General features: G+C 50.6%; 1 protein-coding gene across 5 annotated transcripts in view; it reads left to right on the plus strand.

Annotated features, from left to right (window-relative positions):
* Positions 1-15,001, plus strand: part of SH3PXD2A (SH3 and PX domains 2A) — a 231,916-nt gene that overhangs the window by 78,505 nt on the left and 138,410 nt on the right. For 2 of the 5 annotated variants that reach the window (XM_004749331.3, XM_004749333.3), the window contains exons 1-2: positions 7,055-7,327; positions 7,889-7,964. In XM_004749331.3, the coding sequence (XP_004749388.1) occupies positions 7,154-7,327; positions 7,889-7,964 (250 nt within the window). In that variant the 5' untranslated portion in view covers positions 7,055-7,153. Of the gene's footprint in view, positions 1-7,053; positions 7,328-7,888; positions 7,965-15,001 lie in introns of those variants that run through there. The other 3 variants (XM_004749332.3, XM_004749334.3, XM_013054581.2) reach the window with 2 other exon arrangements.

The following is a 15,001-nucleotide window of genomic DNA, read 5'->3' on the forward strand; positions in this document are numbered from 1 at the left end:
AGACTATAACCTGAGCTGAAGGTAGAGGCCCAACCCACTGAGCCACCCAGGTGCCCCAAGAAGTTTGACTGTAAGACTTAACAAAAAAACTGTAGTAATCAAAAAAGGATGGTGTTGGTGTCAGGATATAGAAATCTGCCACTGGAACAGCATTGGGAATCCGGAAGTAGTAGACCCACACATGTATAGTTAATTGACTTTTGACAAAGGGGTCAGTGTAATTCAGTGGGAAAAGGATAGTCTTTTGAACAAGTTTTTCTGGAATGACAGGCTCTCTGTACTCTAAGAATTTTAATGTATGAAGTTTGATTATTAGATTTCATTTGAACAGAGAGTTCTGCTGAACCTCCCCACAAAATGATTTGCTAATAATTGTTTTAGAGGTGCTGTCCGGTTCAAAATCTGCTGTTTTTATATCTTCATGTGAAAGTTAGGTTTGTGCCCAGTTTTGAGAATCGCTAGACACCAAGACTGTGATGACATCTGCCCCAAATGAGTAGTTGGCACTGGCCTGGTGCTTTGGCATGGGGGCCCAGAAAGGACCCATGAAAGGAGATTACTTTTAGAATGGCTGTGCGATGGCCTCTCTGGACTCTCTTCCCAGTGAAACAACCAAAAATGGTGAAAACAATTTTTAAAAAAAATTTAAGTCTCTGGAAATTGTCCCAAATGGACAGTTGAAATGGCAAATGGAGGGGCACCTGGGTGGCTCAGTGGGTTAAAGCCTCTGCTTTCTTCTCAGGCCATGATCCCAGGATCCTGGGATCGAGCCCCACATTCCCCCACCTCTCTCTGCCTGCCTCTCTACCTACTTGGATCTCTGACAAATAAATAAATAAAATCTTTAAAAAAAGAAAAGATATGGCAAATGGTGAAGTTCTCTTCTACTGTGTGCAGCCCACAACCCAGGGCTCCCTTATCCCCAACTCCCAGTCTAGGGCTATTGTAATAATCATAATAATTATTGGATTATAACATATTTAAATATAATGTGTATAACAATAATAATACAAAAAAGAGAAAGAGAATATAGTTACATAGGATTAATGTTTCTCCATCTCAAAAGTGTGATAAATGGAATTAAGTTAGTGTAAACCTAAAGTAGGTTCTGATAAGGTAAGATATATACTCTATGTCCTAGGGAACCATGAAGAACTAACTAAAAAATATACTGAAAAAAATCATTAAACTAATTAAAATGTTACTCTAGATAACAGAAGAGCTGTAATGGCCATACTGATATCAGACAGAATGGACTATAAGACCAAAATGCTACTAAATAAATGAGAGGCATCCCATGTCCATGGACTAAAGGACTTAATGTTGCTAAGACAGCAGCACTCCACAAATCCATCTACAGATTCTGCCCGTGCATTCCTACCACATCCCAACTGGCTTTGCAGAAATTGAGAAGCTGATCCCAAAACTCATATGAAAATTCAAGGAACTGAAAATAGCCAAAATACTTCTGAAAAAGAAAAACAAAGCTGGAGGACTCACATTTCCTGATTTCAAAACTTAATACATCGAGAATAACAAGATAAGCCACAGACTGGGGAAAGATATTTGCAAAAATTTGATAAATGACTGTTATGCAAAATATACAAAGAATTCTTAAAACTCAACAAACAACAAGAATGTACAACCTGGTTACTGAATAGGCAGAGATCTGAGCAGGCGCCACACCAAGGAAGATAGATAGATGACAAATAAGCATATGAAAAGCATATGACATTGTATGTCATTAGGGAATTGCAAATTAAAATCACAATGAGATGATACTACTACATACCTATTAGAATGGTGAAAATCCAAGATACTGAGAACACCCAAATGCTTGTGAGGGTACGCAACAACGGAAATTCTCATTCATTGCTGGTGGAAACGTAAAATGGTACAGTCACTTTGAAGACAGTCAGCAGTTTTTTATAAAACCAAACATACTCTTCTCTATAGAATTCAGCAGTCACCTTTCTTGGTGTTTACCCAAATAAGCTGAACACTTGTGTCCCACACAGGGTGGCTGGTGGCTCAGTTTGTTGAGCGTATGACTCTTGGTTTTGGCTAAGGTCATGATCTCATGGGTCCTGGGATTGAGCCCTGTGTTGGGCCCCTCCTTCAGCGGGGAGTCTACTTGAAGATTCTCTCCCTCTGTCTCTCTCCTACTCTCTCTTTCAAATAAATAAATAAATCTTAAAAAAAAAAAAAAGAAAGAAAGAAAACTTAGGTCCACACAAAAACCAGCACAGGGATGTTTGTGGCAACATTATTCATAATCACAAAAAATTGGAAACCACCAAGATGTCCTTCAGTAGGTGAATAGATAAATAAACTGTGTAATCCAGGCATCGGAATATTACTCAGTACCAAGAACCAAAACAAACTGTCAAGCCATGAAAAGACTTGGAGGGAGCTTACATGTGTGTGAAGGAAGCCAATTTTGTGATCCCAATTGTACGACATTCTGGAAAAAGGGAAACCATGGAGACCGTAAAAAGAGGAGTGGTTTCCAGGGTCTGGGGAGAAGGGGATGGAGAGGCAGAGCACAGAGGATTTCTGGGCAGTGAAACTAATCTGTATGATAGATATAATGACACGTGCCATTATAATTTGTCCAAGCCCATAGAATGGACAAGAGTGAACCCTGATGGACCCTTTGGACTCTGGGGGACAGTAATGTATCCACGTAGTTTCGTCAGTTATCACAATACACCACTCTGGTCTGGGGCTGTGATAGGAGGAGACCAGGAGTGTGTGTGGTCAAGGGGAGTATGAGAGCTCTCTGAACTTTCTGTTCAATTTTGCTGTAAATCTAAAACTGTTCTAAAGAATGAAGTCTATTAAAGAGGAAACCACTTATTACAAAGCTACGGAAATCAAGACGGTATGGTGCATCTGGAAGGATAGACGTACAGAATTGAGAGCCCAGGAATAAAGCTCTATGTTTATTGTGAACTGATTTTCTAGAAGGGGCTCCAGAACTGTTCAAAGGGGAAGTGTGCTTCCTCCTGAGCAATGAGATGAACTTGGACCAAAAAATCACAAAAGACTGCGTGAAGTACTGTCATGGGGATTACACACTAGGAGGCCTGCTGAACTCCGTCTGGGATGGTCAGAGAAGGGTTCCCAGGGCAGATGCCACTTGGTAGGACCATTGGTGGAGGAAGGGAAGGGGGAAGTCCTTTTCAGGCCACAAAGAATGGGAGCTTTAAGAAAAGCCACCTGTATTGTTATTTATTGCCCCTTTCTGCCTCTGTGGTCCTTGCTGTGACCCCAAGCTCTAACCCAGGGACCAGTACACCCTCCGTCGGTAGAATGGACAAACCAGTTCCGAGGTTTCCCTTGATCATCCCCAGACACACTGGATGGTCTTGCATCTTTTTGAGGGGGACGGCTGAGTTAGGGAACCCGCCTCTTGTAGAAATGTTCCCTTCCTTCCTGAGCTGGAAATGGTGACGAGGATTAAGGCTTGAGGGCTGGGGCCCCAAAGTGAGAGTGGCTGGGAGCTCCACCCTCTCGGAAGGGTGAGGAGTCGGCCTCTTGGGTTCCACATGTGCCCCAGCTGGGCTCGGGCCTGCCCTTCTCTCTCCTCCGTGTTTATTGCTGCTCAGCCCTGCCCAAGAAGAGCTGCCGAGTCAGCTTTCTCTGGCTGGGCTGGCTCTTGGAGCTGAGTTGCTGTGTATCTCTCACACTATCCACCCCTTGGATAAACAGCCCACGTCCTCCACGCACGCCGGAGTTCTGATGTGGCCGCGAAGGGCTCCATTAGCCAGACGCCTCTCTCTCTAAGAAGGACCCTGGCAGTGGGCCCTGCTTTTCTTCCAGCTGAGTCAGGCCCTTGTTGGAGTGACAGGGGAATCCACTTCCTGCCTGAAAAGGTGGCCGCAGCAGAACTCCCGGCTGGGCAGGGCCTCCAGCTTGCGTGTGAGGTTTTATCGCTCAAACCCAGCCCTGCAGACTCAGCACCATCCAGGCTACAGAACCCCTTTGCCGCGCTTCCCCAGGTCAGGTAGCCTTTGGACTGGGGATCGCCCATGGCCCCAGACGTTTATCCCAGAGCCCCACACTCTGCCATACGGTGTCTGCACAAAGACACGGAACCACACAGCTTTGCGAGCCCCGCATACTGAGTCAACTCAGTTGGGCCGCCTTGGCTTGGTTTCCTCTGGAGTCTGAGCCAAGGGATTTGCTTTCTTTGAAAGGTGACCTATGGGCAGAGAAAATGTCACCAGAGGCAGGTTAGTGGTGCTTCCTTCTCCCACAGCCAGTGGGCCTGGGGGATGACAGGGAGGGCAGATGCTGAGGCTCCATGGGCTCGGCCCTGCTGGTGGGATTAGGTGACAGGTGTGGCTGCTCTCAGCCTCTGAGGGCTGGGGGTTCAGGGGAGGAGCAGTGCAGGCCGGCTGGGTACTCATGGCTCTGGAGAGGACCCATTGACCCAGGACTCTCAGCATATGGGCTTGTCTTGGCTTCAGGAGGGCCCAGACGAAGTCCGAGTGGGGGAAGAAGAAAATCTGTTACGGAAGGAGGAGGTGGGAGAGAAGCCAGCAGTTCCAGCATTGCCTGGGAGCTTGGTGGAAATGCATGTTCTCGGGCCTTGGCCTGGATCTACTGAATCAGAGCCTACATTTTCACCTGCTGGCCGGTGCCCCATTTGTGTGTGAAGCCCCATTGGTGTGAGCTCCTTGGTGTAAAGAGTAAGATTTAACTTATTTCTTGCATCTGCTGGAGGGCCTGGTGTCTGGAAGGCACACAGCCAGTGTCTTTAGAGGAAAGGAATGAATGTATGAATCCTGCCTGCCCCGAGCCCCTCGTTCCGGGTGCACTGTTTGTGAAAATGTCAGGACCCTGGGTCGGAAGAGCAGTGTAGGAGGCAGAACCTAACTCCTTCGAGCCCTAGCTCGGTTAAATCCTGCAGCTTTTTGGGCCCTACTGGGCCCCCTCTTTCAGGACAAAAATGGTTGTTTTGTTTTGTTTTTAAGATTTTTAAAAATTTATTTGAGCTGGGGAGAGACAGAGAGAGTGCATGCGCCCACAAGTAGGGGAGGGGCAGAGGGAGAGGGAGAAACAGACTCCCTGCTAAGCAAGGAGGAGCCCAAGGCGGGGCTCGATCCCAGGACCCCGAGGTCGTGACCTCATCCAAAGTCAGGTGCTGAACCCATTGAGCAATGCAGGTGCCCCAGGACGAGGGCAGTTTGATAAGGGCAGACCATCCATAGCGGGGCACGTCAGTGGGCCTGGCTTCCTTCTCAGACATCTCCGTACTCTTCCTCAGAAATTCTCTAGAGCCATTGCTCTAAGCCTAGCCTGTACATGTTGAGTTAGCCATTGATTTATCCTCAGTCTTTCTTCTTCCAGAGAGGATTTAAGGTGCCTCTAAATATGTGTACATTCCAACAGAATGAACAGAAATGGAAATAGTATTAAGGAAGTGTGTGTAGATGCATGGACAGGGATGGCCGCTCTAGCCCTGTAGTATAGAGTAGAGGAAAGTCCGGAAGAATCTAAATATCCAACAGTAGGACGGTTAAATAAATTGCAGCCCATCCAAACACATCCCATGTCCAACTGAGGGTGCTAATATGGCAGGATTCATTGACATGGAAAATTGTTCATAACATAGTGTGAGAAGCTCATTTACATGCATGGGAGAATGTCCGGAAAGGGTGTATACCCCCAAAACATGTATATCACTTTTTCTAGGGGAGGAGTTAGGAGTGATTCTTACTCCTTTGGTTCAACCATGGCTTCTGCAGTTTCTGGTTTTCCCCCTCTGTGAACATGAGCTCTTACGTAATACAGAAATATAATGTACGAAACAGAATATGGGTGAGAAAAATGGGGAAAAGGTGAAAATGGGGGTTCTATTCTGCGTTGAATTTGTTCGAAAATGTATTATTTAAAAAAATATATCCTAAGCGCAAGTTCATAGGGTTATGGCCCAGTGGGTATATTTACATGAAGCAAGCAGTTATTAAATGTTTGAGAGATGGGCTGACAACATTAGGATTTGAAAACTCATGAGGCAGCTTTTGTTAAATTTCAGCCTGTACTTGGGAAGTGAAAGTAACGGTGCAGTCTCTGCCTTGTTTTGAATCGAATCCGACAATGACCCGCCCTTCACGCGTGGGCTGCAAATAGCCTGTGCGTGTTGGATAATGATCATGCAAGAGAGGATCTTAAAATCGTGTGCTAGGGTCAGGTGAATGGGGTGTGGGGATGGGAATACGCGCAGGTGCACACACACTCGGGAAATCTAGAACTGGTACTTTGGTCCCAGCCTCCATGCGTAGACGCCTCCGTCTACGGAGACGCCTCATGAACCTGAAGCTAAGCCATCCTCCCCGAGATTTGGCCCACGTCTCGGATCTCACTGCCTGGCACCTCAGCCCTGGCGCACTCTGCTCCACAGCAACCACGCTGGCCTTTTCAGGCTCCTTTTGCATTTCCCGTTTACCCTGCTGGAGCATTTTCTGCCTTCCTTGAGGCTTGTTTCCCCACCTCCTGTGGTCTCTGCTGAATTGCCATCTGATTCCCGAGTCCTTTCTCGGCACACTGTACTTTCTGCTCCAATGCCTTCCCCAACTTCATTTTTCTTCATAGGTTTTATCAGTACATATTTATTTGTTGACTGTTTGTCTGCCTCCACTAGAATGTAAACTCCCCCAAAGCAGAGACTTTGTTGCTTTTCTTTCTTTCTTTTTTAAAAGATTTTAGGTATTTATGAGAGAGAGAGAGAGAGAGTGAGAGCATGAGCAGGGGGAGGGGCAAAGGTAGAGGGAGAAGCAGACCCCCGCTGAGCAGGGAGCCCCATGGGGGGCTCAATCCCAAGACCCCCCGGGATCATGACCTGAGCCGAAGGCAGACACTTAACTGGACTGAACCACCCAGGTGCCCCTGCTGCTTTTCTTTACTTCCATTTTCTTGGTGTTCAGTGCTCCAAGTAGGTGCTCAATAAATATTTGAAGGAAGGAATGGACTTCAGATATCATGTGACTGATCTTCCTCATTTGAGCAAGGAGGTGCCTGGAGCCCTACAGAGAAAAGCTTCCACGCCTTGGCCAGGGTCACACAGCTGGGGCCGCTGGGCTAGATCCTGCCCTGTCCCTTCTGCTCCTGCATCTGCCTATGCCTTGGAAGGGAGATTAACCACATGCACAGAGGGGCCGTGGCCTCGTCCATCCTGTCCCCTGTGTGTTTTTCCAGCTTATACAGAATTTCAGCCCAGAATAGCAGAAGAAAAAAAAAGAGTTGTTCCTCCAGAACCCTGGAAACTCTTCCGGTGGGTCTGTCCCTGGAAAAACAGCAGCCATCTCAGGGTGGGAAGGTAGGAAATGGAGGAGGGTCTTACAGCAGGGGGGGCAGTGGGCTGGGTTTGGTTTTACAATCAAAATCACAGATGGGTCTGTTTCTGCAGAGTGGTTCTGGAAGGTGGGTGGTCTGTCTGAAGTATCAGGTGGGGCCTTCCCCTGTCCTGGCCCAGGAGAGTGTGAGACGGCCTGTGGCTAAAGGGCTCACCCAGCAGATGATGTGTGAGGGAAGGTGGGCCCGAAGAAGGCTCTGGAAACCCCACCTGCAGCCTGCCCTGAAAGCCTGCTGCTCTCCCGCGGCCTCATGAAGGGGCATCTTCAGCCACCCCCCCCCCCACCCCCGTACCTCCACGCCTCCTTGAGATCGTTCAGACGCCCCTTTGATGCGTGGAGAGTTCTGGCCTCCTCTCTCTCATGCCCCATGTGGTTTATTAATCGTCTGTGAAATGAGGGGTTGAAGTGTCGCTCATCCATACGAGGGCAGTGGGGCCCTGAAGCCGCGGAGTGGAGTGGGGAAGGGACTCCGAGGGCTGCTCCAGTCTTCTGAATCCTGTCCTTCTGTCTGTCTGGCTTCTCAGATGCAGCTTTTGGATAAGTTTCCCATCGAAGGTGGCCAGAAGGACCCCAAACAGAGAATCATTCCCTTCCTTCCAGGTAAGCTTTGGGGGGGCCCCACTGTTGGGATGGGAGGCAACCTGGGGAGCAGCATTTCTTAGGCCAAGAAAAGGCTGGCTGCTATGCTAGAAATTTTGGGTAGGGTGGACCTATGAGTCTACCTCCTGACAACTCCCCAGAGGAGGGGAAGCCCCTGACTATGAAGGCCACTGCCCCGCAGGGGCCTCTCCCATCATCCCCAGGCCATCTCTATTGGCCACGGAACTTCTAAGGAATTTCTTAGGTGTTGGGACTGTAGTTTCCTCTTTATGGAAAGTGCGGGAAGATCAAATTCTTCTGTGAAAGGATGAAGACCTCCAGGTTGAGCTCTTCCCACTAATCCCACTGTCATCACAGACACCCTTAAACTGAACACACTCACCGTGTCCGATTTTGGATCCTCCTGATGCGTTACCCAGCCGAGGTTCTGAGAGCTTATGTGACACGGCCTGTGGGTTGGCAGAGTTAGGATTTGAACCCAGACGTGTCTGGCCATAAGGGCCATTTACCACTACACCATTTAGGAACATGTTTACAGCAATGGGTCACGTGTAATTTAGAGAAAAACCTGCTCAGATGTGTCCTAGTCTGTTATTGCTAGGACGTTTTAAATTGGTGTACAGTTTATAGCTGACAAAGTGCTTTTTGTTATCATGAACAAATCTCCATGTTGAGGGGTGTGTTCTCATTTCTGCTTGGGGGATGAAGATGTTGGGGTGCAGAGATATTGGGTAACTAGTCATGAAGATGGCAGAGCTGAAGGGTGAACTTTGGTCTGCTCTGGTCTGGGCTCTTTGCCCTGAACCTGGGGGCGATGCTGCCTCCTGGCTCCAGATTCCCTGTCTTTCCCCAGACCGTGGAGCTGGGCTGGGTCACAGTGGTCCTTGCCTCCGCCCGCCATTACTGCTGGACCCTGGCAATGGCAATCAGTGGGACCTTTGCAAGAAGCAGGGTCCTCACCTCATTAACTCTCTGGCCCACCTTCACCGCCTGGTCAGCACCTGCTTGGTGACTTGCAAACACACACAGGGGCCCTGCCCTCTGAGAGTGGGTCCTCTCTGAAAGGTGCTCCTCCCAATCTCCTGCTAACATTGGAGAGAATTTGTTTAGCGACGAGGAAGAACTTCCACATCCCAGTTTTGGCAAGATAAGAACAAGTCAGGGAAGGGGCAGAGAATCTCACCCCTGTGCTACTTCCGTGGAGGCAGAGGACTGTTTCTCCATCCCTGGCCTGGGGGAGTCTCACAGGGGGACTTCAATGCCCTACCTGGCTTTACACTGAGTCCTGAGGGAATCTGGAATGTCCGACACCTGGGTGTGTGTGAGCTTCGAGGTTGCTCCAGTGTAGTCCCCGTGCTCTGCCCAGCAAGGGCTTGGGAGCCCACCTGCGATGCTGTGGACACAAGTGTCCCAGAGCCGCCACGAAGCCCGCATGGCACCCTGGTATCAGGAGTGGACTTGGCCTTGGGGGCATGAAGGCTGACTGTTTCCTCGATAACCTTGGGCTTTTCCCCCGCTGGTGGCCAGTGCTCCGGGGAAGTTCCACCTCGTCATCTTTTGGTCAGAGGGTGCTTACGGGGTGCTCAGCCTGGGCCAGGCCCGGGAATCAGCACCTGGGGCTGCAGACTGGGCAAGACCTATGCCCTGATGCGGGAACGGATGTGGCAGAATGTGACCCTCTCCACCACCGTGCAATTCTGCGTGTGTTTGGAGTGTGTCATTGTGAGCTTAGGAAGGCGGCAAAGGCCTCTTGAAGGAGGGGGGCCTGGAGCTGACCTCCGAGGACAGGTGGGCTTGGATCATGGTGGGGAATCCCAAGGCTCCTGTCCGGCTGCTACCAGAGTCCAGCGTCTGGGGAATCACGTTGCCTGACTTCCTTCCCCCCACAAAGTCTGGCTTGTATCAAGTACATTACCTTCTTTATGCCTCAGTATTCTCACCTGGAAAATAGGCACGAGAATAGTATCTACTTCATGGGGCTGTTGTCAGGATAAAATGAATTAATACATTACAGGGGCTTAGAACTGTCGCTGGCCTCTAGCAGGACTTAAATAAATGTTAGCCCTTAAGGTGACCAGTTCCTGACACGTGTCTAGTGTTTCTCTCACTCGTGTGATCTCATTTGCTCTTCCCACTGAGGTCATTATTTTACTGACAAGGAACCTAGGCCAAGGGAGGCCAATAGACTTACACAGGCCACACAGCCAGGAGGTGTAATCCACACCAGAACCTCTGGCCAGGGCTCCCACCCCATCAGCCACCTCAGGGGAGGATACCCCAAGAGCTGCGGCAAGACTGAGGTCCTCTCTGAACTTCAGTTTTCTCTTACAGGCTTGTGGTGAGGATGAAAAGAATTCATGGGAAGCACTTTGCACAGTGCCTGCCCCGTAGTAAGTGCTTAATAAGTGGTACCTATTAATAGAGAAAGTCACCTGCCCTATCCATCCCCAGCTCCCGGGAAAGGCCAGCCCAGGATCCCTTCCACCCCCGACAGGATGGGCCCTGTGCACAGTGGGGAAGGAAGTTGACTGGCCCCCAGCGCATCCACAGGAAGTTTCCTTTCCCCTGTTTTGCTGCTTTTCTCCTCTGCTCACAGTGGGTTTTCCTCTCTGAGGCTTCTCTCTTGCTCACTCACTTTTCAGGACTTCAGTGTGGGCACTGCTGGCCGTGTGGAATCCCACCTGGGGGGCTCCCAGGCCTGTTCCTGGCTGCCCCCTACCCTCTAGACACTTCTAACCTTTCATACTCTACTCACTCCCTCACTTGAACGGCAGGTAGAGGGCATGCCTTCTCCCTGGCATGAGCTCACAGGCTCATGGCCGTGAGCCCCCAGCACTGAACACAGGCAGCAGTGAGGGGTGGGAGCACGTGCTGGTGAGGGGCTCTGGGCAGCGGTCAGCACCTACTCGATTCTTTAACACCAGTGAGGTCTCTGTTTCTATCCACCTGCCTCTCAGAAGGGTGTCTGAGGTCCCCTGCCCATTCCCTTGGGTTCAGCCCCGGCAGTGTGGCTCCACAGCACCCGGGTCAAACACACGAGCTGTGTTCCCACCTAGAAGCCTCTGGAGGGCCGGCAACCAGCCTCGGGAGTGGCTCTGCCAGCCCTCACGGAGCAAGGAACAGCCACAGGGAGAGAGCAGAGAGCGCCGATTATCTCCAGAAGGGTCTCAGTGTTAGCCTCAAAGGCTCCAGGATGTGACGAGCCTGGCTGCAGGCTTGGGCAGGGGGTCCCAGGACTTTGACTGGCTGGTGCAAATGACAGAGAAGGCAAAGGAATTGCGAGCAAAAGGGAAGCCATGCCTTCACAGCGTCACAAGCTCCCTCATCTGCCAGTCAAATCCTGGCCAAGAAAAAAATCCCACATGTGAGCCATAAATCTTAGGCTCTAGGACACAGGCTTGTGGTATGTCTGGGTGGTGTCTGGCCTGAGTTCAGGGTCAGCCTGTGGTGTTTGGGAAGACTGGTGAGGGTCTGGGCCTTCTGTGGCCAAAGGCAGAGACCCCATCCCAGAAGACTGTGTCCCACAGTACAGGTGGAGTCGCAGTTGGAGCCAGGACGGCTGGGAGCAGAGTAAGAAGGTGAGGACAGAGAGCCCGTGCAATGATCAGGCCAGTGGTTTGACTTCTGCCTTCAGTCAAATCCTAGATAAAGGGCTATAGGGGAACTGTCCTCAGTGAGGACCCTGTCCGCAAGCCCAGTTGATTCTCCCGGTCTGGACCCACTGTCTGGGCCTTGGGGTGAAGATCCATGATGCCGGGACCCTTCCTTCTATGTGTTTGTGAGGCCCACAGAGCCGTCAGGAGGGACATGGAGAGTTATGACCTTCATGTGGGACAGGTGCTTCTTTCCAGCAAGGCAGCTCTGGAAGGAGAACCCAAGCAGTTTTTGAGGCAGGAAGAGGCGGAGAATTATGCCAGGGCCTGGGGCCTGGGGAGCAGGGGGGAGGGGAGAAGGGGAAGGATCCCTCTAGTCTTATATCATGTAGGGTGAGGCAGATGCCCCGGCTGTTTTTGCTGACCTTTATGGCCTTCCTTGGAGACAAGGTCCCTATCTACTCCTCCCGCATTTCCATCGCAGGGCTGGACACATAGTGGCTGCTTTATTTAGATCCACCCCCCCGTCTGATCAGGAATTGGGCATTCTCCCTTAGGTATGAGCTCCTACTGTGTGTCTGGCCTTGTGTTGGGCACTCTACAAACCTTTCCCAGTCCTCACTGCAGGAATGGGGGCATTATCCCTGTGTCGAGAGAAGGCAAGTCAGATTCCCCCACCCCCTAGGCAGTAAGTAGGGGAGCTGTCATCCTTCCTCTGTGGCCTGGACCTTTCCTTGGACAGGGAGGAATTAACGCCAGCGAGCTTCAACTAGAAGCTTCCCTCCACCCACTTCATTGCCTCCACATTCCCCAGGCTAGGGACCTGGGAGTTTCTGCCCGAGGACCCAGCACCCTAGCTGTCCCTCCAGCTGCTACTTGCTGTCTTGTGTTCCAGGAAAACACCGTGTGGGGCAGGGAGGTGCCCTGAGCCTCACGGGGACTCAGATGACCCATTCTATTGAGTGCCTGAGATCACTGCAACTGAAGAATTGATTTTTTTTTTCCCCACTTAAACCATTTAGTTTATTATTATTTTAACATGATTATAAACAGCATAACCCCAAGGCTTTCAAAGCACTGTCTTCATTTAATTAAGAGTCTAACGAAATTGCCTGTTTGGTTTCCTAAGTCCCAGCATTTTTTTTTTAACTTCTTATTTTGAAATAGACTCCCAAGACATTGCAAAATGACGAGGCACTCTACATTCCTCCCCTCCAGTTCCACCGCCACACTGGAGGGTAGGTGGCATTGCTCCCAGTTCATGGAGAAGTGAGGTCACTTTCTGCTATCACATAGCCACTGAGTGGGGCTTCCCTTGGCCAGCATCTCCCAGCGGTAACGTCTCCGGTAACTAAAGGTCATTATCAAAGCCAGGAAATTGATATTGGCAAGAGGCAGTTACATAAGCTACAGACCCGAGCAATTGATTTTGTTTTAAGGGGTTAGTGAGTGTTAGTGGACAGGCATGCCAGCTGGTCTTTCTGGAGGAGGCAGAAATTGACAGTCGTCGCTGAGAAGCTCCAGGCCTGACCTCTTGGCATTCCCACCTCCAAGAGAAAAGCAGAGGTGAACCTTGTTTTACATGAAGGCATATTCCTGAGAACCCCTGCAAAGTCAGTCCTGTGGAACGAATCACATCATCCTTTAGGTGTCCTAAGTACAGTTCTATTTGAGAGTCGTGTGATCAACCCTTTTGCAAAGCAGAGGACTGCTTTTTTAGGGAAAAAATCTTTCTGTGATTCTCATAAATTTTGATAACTTGGGACTTCTTCTGAGCTTGCTGGACACAGGACAGATCTGGAGAATGGGGACTGGGCGGCAGCATGGACCCCAGGAGGAGTAGAACAGTGATCAAGTACTACAAAAGAAGAGATGCTCTTTAGGACAACTGGCCAAAGCACAGTGGGCTCCACAACCTCTCAGGGCAGCCTACTGTTTACAGGGAACTCTGCCTCGTTTTAAAAGACTGTTGTGGAAAATCCATCTCCTGTTGCCCATCCTGGGATTGGAGTAGATTTCCTGTGTATCCTGAGTTTGTCAGTCTGGGGAGGCTCCCTGGGAGGAAATGGCCATTACAGAATGAAGGAGACTGCGTAGTTAGTTGCTGATGTAAAAAGCAAACAACCAGGGACCGAGAGAGCACGGAAGCCAGGCAGCGGAGCAGAGAGAGGGGCATTCACTCTGCAAAGGCTCTGTGAGGTTTCCTCCTGCTCACAAGCCATCGATGTCCCCGTGTGCAGCCTGGGACTGGGCCTCTGAGCTCCCAGAAAGGCCTTCCATCCTCATCACTGAGTCCATCACCTTTGCAGGCATCAGGGCTCCTGGGCTTTTGGATCCCAGAGAAGCTGGCTAGCCGAGGAAGGAAAGTGAGCCAGGATCGAAACGGGTACTATCAGCCTTGGGAGCTTGTGAGCTCGTAGGCGTGTATTTTTAGACAGCAGGCACACTCACTTGCCTTGTGCTGGCTCACCGGTTTACACAGCGGCCCCTCCACAGACAGGCAGCTCGGAGCCACAGGGCAGGAGGGTACTGGGTGCACGGCAGACACAGTCTCCGGGGCCTTCCCCTCCCTGTGCGGCAGATCCGGTGTTTGTTCAAGCGCTCAAGGAAGCAGGGGGAAGGGATGTTTGCGGCTAGAGCTTGTCCATGGCTGTGGCGCGGCGGGGGGGTGCTGGTGCTCGCTCCCTGGGCTGGGGGCGTCTCTGTGTGTCTGCACGAGGTGCCAAGGGCCTCCGAGGCCAGGAGGGAGCCAGACGCCTGAGGGAGCATGCCCTAGAGGTTTCTGAGCCTCACTGATGACCTGGGTGGCAGGGAAAGACGAACCTTCTCCATGGTGAACTTAAAGTAGGGTCTGCTGGTAATGCCAGGGTTTTAAAAAGATCAACAGGATTGGAGGCCTAAGAGGCACAATGTACTGTTCCAAAAGTGGGTTTCGTTGAGCCTTCCCTGGAAGTGTGTGGTCCTCTCTTGCTGTAATTACTGCCACCACCCCCCCCCCAAAATCATTCTCTCCCTCTGGAGAATCTGGGGGGGGTGGTCCTGATCGCTACATGAAAGAGCTACGATCGTTCATTCCCGCCGCAGGGATTTATTGAACACCCACTGTGTTCCAGGCCTAGCTGTAGGCACTGGTTATGCCGCTGAGGGCAAGGCAGCCCGGGCCTCTGGGCATACATTGGAATCGCTATTTCTAATAGTGAATAAGGACCAGAAAGAAAACTAGCCAGTTGTCGTGACCTGGGACATGAGATGAGTGGTCAAAAAAGGCCTCTTTGCAGAGGTGACAGTGAGCCAGGCACGGGCAGGTCAGGGAATAGAGTGCCGGGTCAAGGGGACAACAGCAAGGTCAGTGACCTAAGTGTCACTGAAGGCATGCATTTGAAATACAGCAGGAGGATGAAGCATGTGGGGGTTGCAGGGGGCCGGAATCACCGGGGAGGGCCG

Source organism: Mustela putorius, unplaced genomic scaffold (assembly GCF_011764305.1).
Source record: "Mustela putorius furo isolate JIRA1106 unplaced genomic scaffold, ASM1176430v1.1 tig00003909_pilon_pilon_pilon, whole genome shotgun sequence".
Taxonomy (NCBI): domain Eukaryota; kingdom Metazoa; phylum Chordata; class Mammalia; order Carnivora; family Mustelidae; genus Mustela; species Mustela putorius.